This window comes from Pipistrellus hanaki (assembly GCF_964339955.1).
Source record: "Pipistrellus hanaki genome assembly, chromosome: 5".
Classification (NCBI taxonomy): Eukaryota; Metazoa; Chordata; class Mammalia; order Chiroptera; family Vespertilionidae; genus Pipistrellus; species Pipistrellus hanaki.
The window spans coordinates 71,710,916-71,727,494 of NC_140507.1; the positions used below are offsets into that span (position 1 = coordinate 71,710,916).

The 16,579-nt window shown below is 44.4% G+C and overlaps 1 protein-coding gene across 2 annotated transcripts; it reads right to left on the reverse strand.

Moving 5' to 3' along the window:
• Positions 1–2,348: 2,348 nt before the first annotated feature.
• Positions 2,349–12,814, reverse strand: ZNF77 (zinc finger protein 77). Of its 2 annotated transcripts, XM_084883539.1 has the most exons (5): positions 12,730–12,804; positions 12,590–12,687; positions 5,610–5,736; positions 4,358–4,547; positions 2,349–3,977 (listed from the first exon to the last, which is right to left on the reverse strand). In XM_084883539.1, the coding sequence occupies exons 2-5, from the start codon at positions 12,590–12,592 to the stop codon at positions 2,534–2,536; spliced, it is 1,764 nt and encodes a 587-aa protein (XP_084739665.1). In that variant the 5' UTR covers positions 12,593–12,687; positions 12,730–12,804; the 3' UTR covers positions 2,349–2,533. The 2 variants fall into 2 exon arrangements, with proteins under 2 accessions (XP_084739665.1, XP_084739664.1); XM_084883538.1 differs by having other exon boundaries at positions 12,590–12,814.
• Between the last annotated feature and the right edge of the window lie 3,765 nt (positions 12,815–16,579).

Here is a 16,579-nt window from a genome sequence, read left to right on the forward strand (position 1 = left end):
CGCCATCCATCTTTGCGATCAATTAAAAAAATACATTTTTAAAAAGTGGTAGTAAATAAATACGTGATAGATTCTTCCATTCAGGATGCAGTTTGTGACACCAAGTGATCCCACTTACTGTTAGTAGCTGGCCATGAATTGATCTCCCTTCCCCCACCTTTAGTTCCTATATGTTCTTTCTTTCAGGTGGTTTCCACCACCTAAATTGCCTAAGTTAATTTTTTGCCCATCTAATGTGTGACCCAGAATCTCCTTGTGGTAACATATGAATTTTACTGATCAACCTTGAGGCAGGTCATGTTGTTTAATCTTCTGTGAAATAATTTTAAGTCATTTGGTCACCTTTTATTGACTTACGTGTTTATTGATTTCTGATGTTTCCTTAAATGCTCTGGGCAGGAATTCTGTTTCATTTGCAGATACTGTATACATTTTCTCTGGAATATCGTTTATCTTTTCACTTTTTAAAAAAATATATATTTTGATTTTTCACAGAAAGGAAGAGACATTGATCAGCTGCCTCCTGCACACCCCCCCTCTGGGGATGTGCCCGCAACCACAGCACATGCCCTTGACCGGAACCGAACCCAGGACCCTTCAATCCACAGGCCGACACTCTATCCACTGAGCCAAACTGGTTTCGACATCTTTTCACTCTTTATTCTGTGCTGGTGAATAGTGTATTCATGTGAATAGAAATGAATGTTTCTATCTCTTCCATTGTAGCTTGTTCTTTGCCCCACTTACATTAGAAAACTCTCTATACTGGGAAGTCATAGAACACGTGGCTCTAACTTGTTCTGAAAGTGTTCTATTTAAATTTTCAGCAAGTTGGTTATGTTACATCAAGTCAATAAAAGGACCTTCACTGTCCCCTTTGAATAACCATTTCTCATCCACTGTGTGTTACAGTGTCCATCATTTCTCCCCTGGGGCCGTGCCTGCTCTGGCAGAGACTCAGGTCCGACATAGTCCAGTGTCAGTGACCTCTGTGGGTCCCAGTTACTGATGTGACTTAAATGGCTTCATGTGTTTCTGGGAAAGTCCTTCCACCTTGTTCTGTAGAAATGTAGCTCTTTAGACATTTGCATTTTGTCATTTTAGTTTTAACAAGTAGTTTTCAAGAAGTTAAAAAACAACAAAAACCCTACTGAGTTTTAGACTTAATGGAAGTTTATTTGGGAGAGTTGCTGTCATGGTGGCATTGAGTTTCCACTCAGAGAACATGCACCTTTTCCATGTCTTTCTTTATGCTTTGATGTCACTAAGTCTGTTTCACAATTTTTCATTATGATCACTGTATATCCTACAGTAGACATTGTACTGGAAAAGCCTACAGTGTCCTCCTGTCTTTCTCCTTTACTTTCACACCGAATACTTCATTTCTGACACATTTGGCCACCCGATAAAGGAGCATTTCCACTCAAGAAGCAATTCTGTGACACCAGCCAGATGTCCTGCAGTCTAACTCAATTCTAACTCTCTGTCTACCTGGAGATAGAACATACATAATACTTTCAACAACACATATTTTTAAAAGTACATATGTTGTTACTTAATGTGATCAGTAGATCAGTGAATAAAATAAATAAAAATAAATAAAATTACATAATTTCACATAAAAAAATAAAAACCACTTAATCTAATCACATCTGAAACTAATATAAAATAATATTGTATGTAGACTAAAAAACTTTTTACATTTTAAATATTTTAAAAGAGCAAAATATAAAAGGGATAATATGTTTAACACTCAGAATTTACAAATATAAACAAAATTTTGCCATTTTACTTCAATTTTTTAAAATATATTTATTGATTTCAGAGAAGGGAGAGGGAGAGAGAGATAGAAATGTCAATGGTGAGAGAGAATCACTGATTGGCTGTTTCCTGCATGCTCCAGACGGGATTGAGCCTGCAACCTGGGCATGTGCTATGACCAGAATCGAACCATGACCTGCTGGTTCATAGGTCAATGCTCAACCATTGAGCCACACTGGCCAGGCAAAATTTTGCCATTAAAAAATAAGGGGAGGGGGGGTATGCCCAGCAATTCTTAACTGCCCCTCCCCACCACATTCCTTAACTGTTGTATGATATTTAGCAAATCACTTTGCTTTCTGGGCCATTTTCCCAACTGTAAATTTGACTAAGAAAATCAATAAATTATGAAAAAAAAAAGTTCAAGATAATAAAATATATATAGTATTTTAGAGACAAAGAGAAATATTTCTTGTCTAAAGTTTTCATATCAGCAACATGGACCAGAAATATATTTACAATAACTAATTAAAATATTCCATTCCTGGTCTGAATTTTCATGTACAAAATAAGTGGAGTACTATATATCTGAAGATTTTTCCTTATTCTTTCCACCCATACAGTTTTATCTACAGTGTGTTCACACCACAAATTTTAAGGGAAGGACAAAGGCATCACATGGTTCTTGTATTCAGAGTGTCTGTTCGTTGTATGTCTTCACATGTGCCTGCAGATATCAAGATATGTGAAAACCTTCCCACATTGCTGACATTCAGATTTTTTTTTCGCTGTGCGTTTTCACATGTTTTCGCAGGGATGTGGGATACCTGAAGGCTTTCCCACATTGCTGACATTCGTCAGGTTTTTCCCCAGTATGTGTCCTTGCATGTACTCGCAGGTTGTCGGGATACCTGAAGGTTTTCCCACACTCCTTACATTCATAGGGTTTCACCCCTGTGTGTGATCTCATATGTCCCTGAAGGGAGGAGAGACGACTAAAGGCTTTCCCACATTGCTGACACTCAAAGGGTTTCTCCCCACTGTGCATTCTCACGTGTATTCGAAGGGATGAGAGAAAACTATAGGATTTCCCACATTCTTTACATTCATAGGGTTTTACTCCATTGTGTATTCTCATGTGACCTTGAAAATGTTGAAGCTGCCTGAAAGTTTTCCCACACTCTTTACATTCATAGGATTTCTCCCCACTGTGTGTTCTCACATGTTTTTGAAGGTAAGAGTGACTAGTGAAGGCTTTGCCACACTGCTGACATTCATAGGGTCTCTCACCAGTGTGTGTCCTCACGTGTACTCGCAGGGATGCAGCATACCTAAATGCTTTCCCACAGTGCTGACATTCACAGGGTCTCTCCCCAGTGTGTGTCCTCACGTGTACTTGCAGGTTTGCAGGAAACCTGAAAGCTTTACCACATTGCTGACATTCATAGGGTCTCACTCCACTGTGTGTTCTTACATGCCCTCGAAGGGAGGAGTGACGACTAAAGGTTTTCCCACAGTGCTGACATACGTAGGGTCTTTCCCCACTGTGCGTTCTTGCATGTTCTTGCAGATTTGTGAAATACCTGTAGACTTTCCCACACTCCTTACATTCATAGGGTTTCGCTCCACTGTGTGTTCTCATATGTCTTCTAAAGTACTTAAGACTACTGAAAGCTTTCCCACATGCCTTACACTCATAGGATCTTTCTCCAGTGTGAGTTCTCACATGTCCTGTAAGGTAAAAGTAATACATAAAGGCTTTTCCACATACTTTGCACACATGGGTTTTCTGTCCACATGGACCTCTCACATGTCCCCGAAAGGATGAATGGCAGGTGAAAGCTTTTCCACATTTCTTACACTCAATAGAGTTTTTATTATTGAGACTCTTCACATATTTCTTAGATGCTCTCCCAGAATCCTGACATTTATAGGACTTCTGCACAAGATCAGTTCTCTCCTGAGTACTCAGGCATGAAACCAACCTGCAGGGTTGTCCACATTCCTCACATGGATGAGGCTCGTGTCCAATTGGAGATCTCTGATGATTTATAAGGAAAGAACAATCCATGAAGACTTTTCCACACTTAGTGCATTCACAGTGTTTCACTCCAGTGGTATGTCTCTCATCCACAGGAAGACCTGTGATCTGCTTCAGGGTGTCTTCACCTTGATTACCTTCCTTAGTTTCACAGACTCTCTCCACAAAATGATTTCTATTCAAAACAGGAAACACACTATTAGTGATTAAGGATCATAAATGTTTTCTTTATTAATGATTATTGATAGTTCTAATGACCACGTATTTATCGTTTTTAATGCACCAGTATGTTTTTGGTACTGTCTGCATTATTCCATCATGAAACAAGCTTATTGCTCTGGCTGAGCTAAAATAGGGCCATAACTTACATACAGGGTCTCCTGTTCATTGTTTCCATCTGAGTTCTATTTCAGACACTCAATAGCTATATCACATTTATGAAAATAGTGTCTTGTGAAAATTCTCTGAGTACTCTACTGATGAGCTAGCTAGGTTTGTACTTTTTCTTTAATTTCAAGTTAGTCTAACACTGCTGAGATCCCCTGTGCTTCTCACCTGAGATGCTGCTCTTGAGGTTGGTGTTCATCTGCAATGTTATAAACTGTAAAGTTTTCTCCAAAAACAGACCAGGAATCACTTCTTATGAATCTTAGTATTTTCTCTTCACTGAATATTTCATTCTCCAAAGTATCCTGCCCAGGACATGATGCGTGGGTTTTAACTTGAGTTAAACAATCTGTAAGAACTGATAGCACAATTCAATTAAGTTCCTGGGGAAGAAATGGTGAAATAAAGAACTATGTATGGATTTATTTTCATATACTTATCCAAAAGTATAAATGAATTCTATAAGGAAAAATAAGTTTGTAAGTAAAGAAAAACTCTAAGGACCTTTGCTATTTGAGACTTTGGTAGTAATAGAAAAGTGAGTCAAAATGGCAGTCTGACCACTAAGATACTATAAAAAAGATAAAAGACCAACTAAAGATAAATATTATAAAAAATGTAAAGTAGGGAGGAACGCCAGAATGCATGTGCCCAAATGTTCCCTCTACAGGAGGAAATGCCAAAGTCTTCCCAAGTAAACGAGGATACATAAAAAGTCCAACAGGAATGCAGGGTAAATGTAAAACTTCACCCTCTCAAACACAGATTGAGTCATGTTTCTAACAGATTTGTCCAAATATCAATCCCTTATCCAGAACCTTTTCCTCCTGTGGGTTGTTCTCTGGAGTTCTCAGACACAGAGGCCCTTAAATGAAGCCTTTCTTCACAGTCCCAGCTGCAATTAGGAGATTGATGGTGTGTTTGGCTGATGCCCTACCCCTGGAGAAAAGGCCCTCATGATGGAGGATGGAGGGCAACATACAGTCTATGAGAAGGCCCATACTTGGGCTTCATGGCCAGCGATGATGTACAGTGTGGATTTAATTGCAGCATGACCAGGTCAAATACGTATTAATCACAGTGTAACTGTTCAAGGGTGAGAACCATAAAGCTGTTTTCACAGCAAACTGGAGACTGCGCTCATTCTTATAAAAATTAGGGAGCCTCAAGGCTTGTTCAAGATAAATAAAAAGTCAATTTAATATATAAAACTTTTTTTTCATTTGGTTCTAGTAGATATGTCCCATGAAGGCTTGGATTGCATCTGTCTTTTTTTTTTCCCCCCAACATATTGCCCTTCCTTGGGCCCAATTAAAAAAACAAACAAACAAACAAAAAAACAAAAAAAAAACAAACAAAAAACAATTATAAGAAATACTTTTTCCTTAAAAGACTAAGTGAGAGATAAAGCCATCCTTACCCACTGAGGCCAGGTTCCTGAAGGTCTCTAGCATCACTTCTCTGTAGAGCTTCCTCTGAGCACCATCCAGCAAAGCCCACTCTTCCCGAGTGAAGCACACAGCCACATCCGCAAAGACCACCGTGTCCTGAAACATCCCACACATTCTATTTCAACAAAGCACCTCTTTACCAGCATGTGCAAGAGGATGGGGGAGGTTGGAATGGAACTCAGTTCCTAGGACACATAAGCTCATGCTCTTTTGGTAAATGACAATAAGCAAATAAAATGCATTATAGTCAATAGTGGTAAGAGCTTGGAATCATGAAGCAAAGTAAAAGAACAAGTGATATAAACTTATCATATACTAGAGGCCTGGTGCATGAAATTCATGCTTGGGGGTGGGGTGTGTGTCCCTCAGCTCAGACTAAACCCTTTCCAATCTGGGACCCCCTGAGGGATGTCCAACATCCTTCTCATAATCCAGGACTACTGGCTCCCAACCACCTGCCTGCCTGCCTGTCTGATTGTCCCTAACTGCTTCTGCTTGCCAGCCTGGTTAACGCCTAACTGCCCTCCCCTGCCTGCCTTCCTCTGCTGGCCTAATCTCTCCCAGCTGCCCTCCCCTGCCGGCCCGGTCACCCCTAACTACTCTCCCCTGCAGGCCTGGTTTCTCCCAACTGCCTTCCCCTGGCAGGCCCAGTCGCCCCCAACTGCCATTCCCTGCTGGCCCGGTCATCCCTAACTTCCCTTCCCTGCTGGCCTGATCACCCACAACTGCCCCCCTCCCCCTGCTGGCCATCTTGTGTCCACATTGGGGGGGGGGGGGTGGCCATACTGCATCTTACCTCTTTATTATATAGGATAATAAAAGTGTATACAAATTGTCCCTGCAATCAGGAGTTTCTCCGGCAGTTTGACCAGGAGGTGTGGCTGGCCAGCAGCCAGCAGCTGCTAGGGACTCTACCAGTGCACGAATTTCATGCACCGGGCCTCTAGTCCATACATTTTTTTTTTTTAATTGCTTTTACTGTTATATAGCAAATTCTGAGTATGTTAAAGACTGAAAAAGAGTCCTGGCTGGTTTTGCTCAGTGGTTAAAGCATCAGCTCATGGACCTTAGGGTCTCAGGTTCAATTCCAGTCAAGGGCACATGCCTCAGTTGCAGGCCTGATCTCCAGTAGGGGGTATGCAGGAGGCAGCCTATCAATGGTTCTCTCTAATCATTGATGTTTCTATCTTTTCCTCTCTGAAATCAATATATATTTATATATTTTTATTTTTAATCAATAGAAAAAATATCCTGGGGTGATGATTAAAAAAATACTGAAAATGAAATCATCGTTCAAATAATGAAGAATCAAATACTACTTGGCTTGCTCAAAAGTTATTGTCAGCTCCAAGACCTGGAACCAGAATGTCAGACAGTCATGAACACTGAGATTTCCAGCACTGCTTGATCTGAACAGCTTTTACTTTATAAATCAGCAATGTTCTGGAGCCTGGTCTAGTCCCCTCATATCGGACATAGGCAGAGACACAACCCCTGCCCTGATGAGGTGGACACTGGGCATACATGTAGGCTAAGCCTGGGGCCTGGCACACTGTTGGGTAAAGGGGAACTTGGTTCCTGAAGAAATTTTCAAGCCAGCAGGGCCTCGCAAATAAACAACTGAGTGCCTGGAATTTGAGAAAAATCGTCCCAAAGAAGAATCACTGAGGGGTCTAATGGGAATAGCGCTAAAGGCGACTTTAACAGAGAAAAAAACTACCTAATGTGTATTTTAGAGCAATGTTGGGTTGGATGACATAACACCAATAAAATAAAGGGCAAAAAATTATTTTAAAATTTGAAATTTTTAAAAACTGTGTTCTCTCAAAATCTAAAAAAATACACACACCAGCCCCACTCCCCCCACACACACACACACAAAACCAAACCCACAACTGTATAAGGTATAGAAAAGGCAACACTACATCAACCAGGGTTACAAACAGAATTTGCTAATCACATACCCAATACCAGACATAAATACATATAGAAAACTCATAGGACCACAATTTTTAAAAAGGCAACAAGATAAATGATATAATTAAAGAATGTGAGTAGATACTTCTTAAAAGGAAAAATTCATATGGCCAAGAAGCACCTAAAGGATTCTAGCCATTAGTCATGAAGAAAATTCAAGTCAGAAAGGGGACGAGAGAGAGAGAGAGAGAGAGAGAGAGAGTGCGAGAGAGCAAGAAGAGAGAGAGAGAGAGAGAGAGAGAGAGAGAGAGAGAGAGCAAGAAGAGAGAGAGAGAGAGAGAGAGAGAGAGCGAGCAGGAGGTGAGATGTGAGATCCCACATGCATCCCAACCCGTGCAACCTTTTGGTTCACCAGATGACACTCAACCAACTGAACCGCACCGGCCAGGGTTCAACTTCAGTCTTAATCTCTAAATCAATCTGTCTTTATAATGACTAGAAAGTAATTTTAAAACAGGTTGTGATGAAGCTACAATTGAAAAAAATCACAGTACCTCTCTCCAACCCATTATCTTGGTGGAAAAAAGCAAACCCAAAATCCAAGAGCAATTTATTATGCAGTTAGTCTCTAGTTAACCAACCTACAATTTAATCATGCAGTTCAAGGATGGACTCCTCAAACAGTGAAGGAATGTTTACAGATCTTTATCTCTTCATGTGAAAATGACTCTGATATTTGATATTTCTTAGTAGCAGCCCTATAGATTTATTATAAGAATCAACTGAGTTAATTTGTAAAGCACTAAAAACAGTAGTCGGCACAGTAGGCACTGTATAAATGCTTGTTAATAAAGAAACTTTGAATCAGAAAGAAAAAAAAAAGAAAAAAAAAGAAAAGAAAATTCAAGTCAAAGCTAAAGCAGATATCTGTTCACACTACCAAGCTGGCTATGAAGACAGAGCAGTACTGGTGAGGATGTGAAGTCAGAACCCGCACACACAGCAATTCTACTCCTGTGCTACGATGGCACGATGGCTACAAATATAGGAATTTTTCTGCTCCATTATAATCTTATGGGACCATTCTCATATATGCAGTCCATCCTTGACTGAAATGTTATTTGGCACATGATTGTACTAGTTTTGTGTTGACATTTATTTTTCCTTCTCTTGGTTATGTAAATAAACACTGACTATAATTACTCCAAGTGCATATACATTTTTTGGGGATACCTTAAGACAGTGTTTCCCAAACTTCTCTCATGATGAGAATCGCGTGGTGGAATTATTAAAATACAGATTCCTGAATCCCAACTAAGAAGTGCTAAACTAGAATTTTTGAGAACATATAGGTAAAATTGTATACTTAGTGCTCTGTCTTAGAGCTCTGTCTTAGAGCACTAGTTAAGTATACAATTTTATCTATATGTTCCCAAAAATTCTAGTTTAGCACTTCTTAGTTGGGATTCAGAAATCTGTAGTTTAACAGATTGGTGATTCTCATCATGAGAGAAGTTTGGGAAACACTGCAGAGAAAAGAAGAGGCAGGTGCTAACACGAGTAACTTGTAATAACTTGTAGCCATGTGGCAGGTGCACTTGTTAAAAGCAGCAAGTAACTAATGGGCCCACCTGTCTAAACAATAACATTCCTTTCAGGTGATAGGAACTCTCTATCCCTCTCTCTTCCTCTCTGTAAAAATCAAATATATGTTAAAAAAAAAAAAATCTTACCATTGGGACAGCATGGATGGACATAGAGGGTATTATGCTAAGTGAAATGTCAGTGAAAGATAAATACCACATGATTTCACTTGTATGTGGAATCTAAAGAACAATATAAATGAACAAACAAAACAGAAACAGAGTCATATAGGGAGAGAACAGACTGAAGGTTGCCAGAGGGGAGGGGGTTGGACTGGGTGAAAAAGGTGAAGGGATTGAGAAGTACGGACTAGTAGCTACAAAAGAGTCACTGGAATGTACAGTACAGCATAGGAAATATAGTCAATAATCTACACTGATAAAGGAGAAATATGCAAATTGACCATCACTTCATGATGCCACCAGCCAATCAGGAGTGAGTATGCAAATTAACCCAACAAAGATGCCCCCACCCCACCCCCCAAGCCACTCCAGGCCTCTGGGCAGCACACATGCAGGCACCTGCTTGGAGGAGGTGGGTGGGGGTGGAGGGAGCTACAGGAGCTAAGCTCCAGTTGAAGACTGAAGGCTCCAGCCAGAACGAAGATGGAAGGCGGTGGCCAGAGCGAAGGCCTAAGTCCTAGGTACCAGAGGAAAACCGGTGCCGGCAGCCAGGGGAAGGAAGGCTTATTGCACGAGTCTTTGTGCAACGGGCCTCTAGTATTGTAATAACTATCTTTGGAGCCAGTTGGGTACTGGAAATTTCAGGGAGAACCGTTTATAAAGTGCATGATTGTCTAACCACTATGTTGTACACCCTAAAGCAATAAAAAGTAGTATTGACTGTAAACTGTAATTTTAAAAATGTTTAAAATCTATTTCAGAAAAAATAAAATATTTCAGTTCCATGTACAGTGATAGGAAGAAAATTACATTTTATTTTATTTTAGTCCAAAGCCATGCCAGACCCAGGACCAGTGAAATCCCTGGGGTGGGACAAAGGCATTGTTAGCTTTTTGTTATTGATGTTAATCCTCACTGGAGGATATTTTTTCCATTGATTTTTTTTTTTTTTTTAAAGAGAGAGTGGAAGGGAGAAGGATAGAAACATCAGTGTGAAAGAGACACATCAATTGGTTGCCTCCCACACGCACCCTGACCAGGGCCAGGGATTGAGCCTGCAAACGAGGAACATGCCCTTGACTGGAATCGAACCCAGTACCCTTCAGTTTGAGAGCCAATGCTCTATCCACTGAGCCAAACTGGGCATGAAAATAACATTTTAAGAGATACCACTTAGTCAGTTTCCTTCTCCCTAGGTGCCCAGGTGCCCCACCTGCCTCTGCCATCAACTGTCAAGGACTGGGTGAGTGGCAACAAGAATCAAGATGGAACTGGAAGCATTGTGTTCTATTTCTAGGGATTAAAGTTTCTGGAAATTTTCTGGTTTCCTTTTAATATAGAACGGAAATGGTGACCCCAAAGTCACCTTAATAGAAATTCTATCCTCTCCAGGAAAACAAAGGGAAGAGTGGCCCAGTGTGAGCCAGCTCAGATCCACAGCCTGCTTCCCACCGTGCACATGGGAACCCACACACCTTCACCTTTCGAGCTGGCGGCCAGGCTCTCTCTGCTGACAGGCAGTCCAGGATGGCCCACCCCATCCAGGAAAGGAGTTCCGGGCCCCTGGGCCCCTGGGCCCCTGGAAATCAAACGGTGGATCCCACATACCCTTCTCTCCCTCGGTTGTGGTTGCGGGGTGGGCCGTGGGGAAACGCCCTCTCCAGGGCCTCAGTGTCACCAAGGACGTAAGCATTAAGATCTGACCCAAGTTAACTCTCAGACTCATCAATTTCCCTCCAACAGTAAAATCCAAAGATTCACTCCCTAAGTCTGACCTTCCCAGTCTTACTCAGTTTGCACAAATCATGCTTAACCCCAAGCAACTCTGTGAATGATGCCAAACCAGCCATTACAAGTCACAATTCACAAAACTTGCACTAATCTTTAACATCAAGTGCCACAGATTGTGCACCCTGAATGGAAGAGTCACTATGATTTTTATGCATCTTTTTCATGTAGATCTCCACCAACCCTGCATGAAGATGTGGAACTGCCTTTCCCCCACCATCTTAATAAAAGAGAGGACGCTTATTGTATCTGAAACACTTTTCCTCAGAGGCATCTCCGGTTGAGTGGGGGAATAATATGAGTCAGCAGGACAGACAAAGACCCGAGACGCTTACCTACCCTCACTACCATGAAGAAAATCTGCCAAAGCCTGGGGCTGGACTAAGGGGAAGCTCCTCCTGCTGAGCGGGCACAGAAGAGGTGTGCAGGCGCCGGGTGATAGCGCTGACCCTCTGACCCTGTTCTGGAAACATCCACGGAAGGTGAAAGGAACCATCCCAGCCGTTTGTTCTGGGAAAGGCCCATGGCAGGAACCCTGACTTACAAAGCCTCTCAGATGTCTCCCACCTCTACCTCTGACAAAGCCAGAGGCAGACACCCCACATCCCGTTCTCTGGGTCCTACATTCGGCCGCACTGTTCCTCCACGCAGAGCTTCGTTGAGCTTCTCTCCTAATCCCAGAACCCTGAACTCAGGCCTGTCCCCAGCTTTAGCCCACGGACACCCTCTCCTGAGAACACACTGGCGTCCGGGACCTGCTCTCCCAACATCTGTTGACTCCTCTCTCTAAATGCAAAACTCGGAAAGCCCTGCTTTGAGACCCTGGTAGATGGCCTGGCCTGCGAGGCCTCCCTGCTGCACAGCCTCGGCCCCACAGCAGTCCCCTCTCCCCACCCTGTGCAGTCACTTTTGAATGAAAATCTCTTCTTACGAAGCTTGGGTTTTTTCAGACTTCACAGGCTTGTCCTAGTGATCACAATTTCCCGTCTTTTGTCCAAGCTTTACTAGCTACTGTCGTCCTGACAGGCGCAGGCATCGCCGCTCCCTGTCCGGACCAGCACCGCGGCGCGGACGAAGCCCGCTGACCCGGGCCGGGAGGCGCGGCACAGGGTGGCGGCGCGGTCAGGCCGCCTCCCGCTCAGCCCGGCCGCGGAGCAGAAAGGCCGTCTCCCTGGGGCCCGCACGGCTCTGAGGCCAGCCTTGTCCCCAGGCACAGTCTGAACCGAGTCCGAGCAGTTATCTGTCCGTGCGGGCTCGGTCCTCCCACCGCGTCCATTCCGCCCCGCCCCCGCCCGCCCGCCCGCGAGAGCGGCGTCCGGTCCTTCCTCGGTCCCCAGCTCGGCCACGGCCTCGGAGCCGGGACACGACGCCGGCCCACCCCGCACCGAGAAAGGGGAATGGGGGGTCGCGCGGCTTGCAGCCGGTTTCGGCCGGTTCGAACCAACACATCCCGGCCTCAGCCCGCTGCGCGCACTCACCATCCCGCGACCGCGCCCCGGGATCTCGGGGCGCCGCCCTCTCCGCGGCTCCGCAGCCGGGGGAAGAGGGACCAGGGGACAGGACACCCCGGCCCCGCGCGCCGACACCCGAGAGCGCCTCCGCCGGCGGAGAGGCCTCAGCGCAGGAGGGGAGCGCCCGCCTCCGGAGTGAGCGCGCGGCTCCCCGCTGATTGGGCACGCGACGTATTGGACGGAACTCCAGGCTGCCCCTTCCTGAGGATTCTGACTGGGCTAACCCCGTCACGCCACCAGACCATAATTGGACCGTTTTTGAGACCCGCCCCCTTCCCATGTCTTGATTGGGCAGTCCCTCACCCGCTCCTGTCGGCCCCGCCCCAATCTCCCCTCATTGGACAGTCACAGACAGGGCCTGCGGGTCTCAGGTGTGGTTGTGGGCTTCAGCCTTCCCTGCTCAGCCTAGCCCGGCATTCAGTCTCCTCTCCGCAGCCCCTGTGAGCCTTAGCCCTTCCCCTGGCTAATCCCTGACCCCTCACACAGCCAGAAACAACGGCCATCCAGTGACTAAGAGTCACAAGGCTTGAGTTTTTGTTAAGCTAAAGATAAAATCATGGCCCTAACCTAAGGTGACCAAATTTTAACATTGGTAAAGTGGGACACCATTGACCGGGAGGGGGGGGGGGTTCTTGATTAAAAATTTGGTCTATATGGAGCAACAAAAATTTTCATAGAACGCAAACATAGTATTGTAATATATATATATATATATATATATATATATATATATATATATATATATATATATATATATATATATATTTTATTTTTTTTTTTTTAATTTCAACATAAGTACAATTGGTGCATGTCACAGAATGGGACCTCTAGGATGGAGGAAGACAGAGCTCATGGGCCAGATTGCACTTTAGCAATAACAGGAATGGGAGCAGTGTTCCAGCCTCAGATTCCATTTATAATGGTGACAAGGAAAAATCCTGCTGCATGCCCAGCATGAGTCTGGTGGATCAGTTCCAAGAGTTGTCACTGTGACAGCCCACACAGACCCAAGATAGTCACAGAGCATCTGAAGCAGGCATCCAGAACACTAGAAGAAAAAAGCTCTTATTTCTGAGGATTGTATGAAAAGAATAAATCAGGCTCTGGCCGGTATGGCTCTGTGGGTAAAATGTGGGAGAACATCTCTCTCATGTTGATGTTCTCTCCCTCCCTCCCACTCTCTCTTTAAAAAAAAAAAAAAATCAGCCGGGACCAGTTTGGCTCAGTGGCAGTGTTTTCCAAACTTCTCTCATGATGAGAATCACCTGGTGGAGTTGTTAAAACACAGATTCCTGAATCCCAACTAAGAAGTGCTAAACTAGAATTTTTGGGAACATATAGGTAAAATTGTATACTTAACTAGTGCTCTAAGACAGATGTTATATACAGAGCACTAAGTTAGGTATGCAATTTTACCTATATGTTCTCAAAAATTCTAGTTTAGCACTTCTTAGTTGGGATTCAGGAATCTGTGTTTTAACAACTCCACCAGGTGATTCTCATCATGAGAGAAGTTTGGGAAACACTGGGATAGAGCATCAGCCTGTGGACTGAAGGATCCTGGGTTCAGTTCCGGTCAAGGGCACATGCTCGGGTTGCAGGCTCGATCCCCAGTAGGGGTTGTGCAGGAGGCAGCCAATCTATGATATTTCTCTCTCATCAACGTTTTTATCTCTCTATCCCTCTTCTTTCCTTTCTTTCTAGAAAAAAATAAGGGGGGGGGGGCTAAATAACCACATATCAGATGCATCAAGGATTTTAAGTATCCTTAAAACAGTGGCTTCAGGCCCAGCCAGCATGGCTCAGTGGTTGAACATCTACCTATGAACCAGGAGGTCATGGCACATGCCTGGGTTTCAGGTTCGATCCCCAGTGGGGGGCATGCAGAAGGCAGACAATTAGTGATTCTCATCATTGATGTTTCTATCTCTCCCTCTCCCTTCCTCTCCGAAATAAAAATATATTTTAAAAACAAACAAAAACGAGTGGGTTCTAGAGAAATCTTTATGGTAATGAACAGATTTTGGTGGCAGTGTGCATAAATCTACATCATAAAATAGCACCACACACACACACACACACACACACACACACACGTACACACAGTTGCACGTAAAACTGCCAAAATATGAATAAACCATTTAGATTGAACCAATGTTGACCTCCTGTTCTTTTGTTTTTAAATAGTTTATTGATTTTTAGAGAGAGAACATCGATAGAAGACGTGAGAGAGAAATATCAATCAGAGCGAAGCATCAATCAGCTGGCTCCTGCAGATCTCCTGCTGGGAATGAGGTCTGAGACCTGGGCATGTGCCCAGACTGGGAGCCACGCTGGCCGGGGCTCTATCTCTGACCCAGGCGCCGGGACCCTGCCCCTCGGCCGCGGGAGGACACCCCGGTCAGGACCCGCGGCTCCCAGACGGGGACAGGATAGGGCGCTGGGACTTCCCCCCAAGGCAGAAAGCGCACTCCCGTCGGGACTGTGCGACCTCCCCCGGGGGAAGGGACAGGACGCCGAGCAGAGGAAGGAGACTCGGTTCGGGACCCGGAGGTTAGGGGTGGCGCGCGGGGACCCAGGCCCACAGCCGCTTCCAGACGATTGTGCCGGTCAAGCCAGCCCCGGCCCCGCGCACTCAACGCCTCCCGGCCGTTACCCAATACGGTTCCTGCGCGTCTTCCCCGCGGCCCCGCGATTCGGCCTGTGAGAGCGACGTCCACGCCGCCAGCGCGCCCGCCTCCGGCCCTGATTGGAAGATGCTCGGAGCCCCTCACCCTGATTGGACAGTTCTCTGAAACCCGCTCCTTCTCCCTCATTGGACAATTCTTCCAGGCGCCCTCCTTCTCCATGACTCTGATTGGACAATCCAGCCTCCGACCCCAGCGCCGCGGCCCGCCTCGAATCCTGCTCTTGGACCGGAAATCCTGACTCAGTCTCTCGGCGGAGCGCCCCGGGCCGGGACCCTGGACGGGACAGGAGGGCCTCGTGACCTGCAGCAGCAGGGGTCGTCTGGCTACAAAGTCACTGTTAATCTGTGCCCGTTTTTTAAGAACAAACCTCTCAATAGTGACGTCATAAAGCAAGGCTGGGTTGTGCTTGAGTTTGACCTTTGACACAGAACTCCCCCTCCCCTCGACTTCCTCCCCTAACTCAAAATCAGCAACCCGGGGCCCAGGGTCTGCTCCGTGCGAAGCAGGGCTCTATGTTCCTAGACTGCACGCAGAACTCGTTTCAGTACAGCCACCGGTGTGAGGTGTTAGAATTCCCGGGTGTGCATTTCACACTGCCAAGAAATGTCTTTTGGGTCAATTACTGTCTACAGAATTTTGAAATATAAAAGGCTGTGATATTCCTAAGGTATTTGCATTCCTTTTTAACCGATTTTAAAAAAGACTAAAAAAGCCTAAATAAATTTGGGTTGGACCTGAAACTCATAATACGATATTTAAATTGATCTGAAATACCTAGCACATGTCCTATGAATGCTCATTTCAAAAATACCGGCTGGCAGTGGATAGAGTATAAATGTAAATTCCAATATGTCTCGGGTTATCCTTGCCTTAATAAATATTCTCTAATATTAAAAAAAAATTCCAATATGACCATTTTTTTTATGAACATAATTATAAAAATGTATTTGCTAAGGTCTGCAAAAAACGTTTTAATCATTTTCATAAGATTAGTGTATAGTGGAACAAATTTAGCAACCGTTTCCCGCCCTGGCCAGGTAGCTAAGTAGTTAGAGCATTACCCAGCTATGCCAAAATTGTGGGTTCCATCTCCCATCAGGACACGTATAGGAAGCAACCAATGAATGTATAAATGGGTGGAACAACAAAATATTATACTTTCAAAGACTTCTGGATGTTCTAAATCTGTATGCTCCTAGTAACTTGGCCTTAAAATACTGTAAACAACAACAAAAGACATAAAGGAGCAGCCTTATATGCATAATCC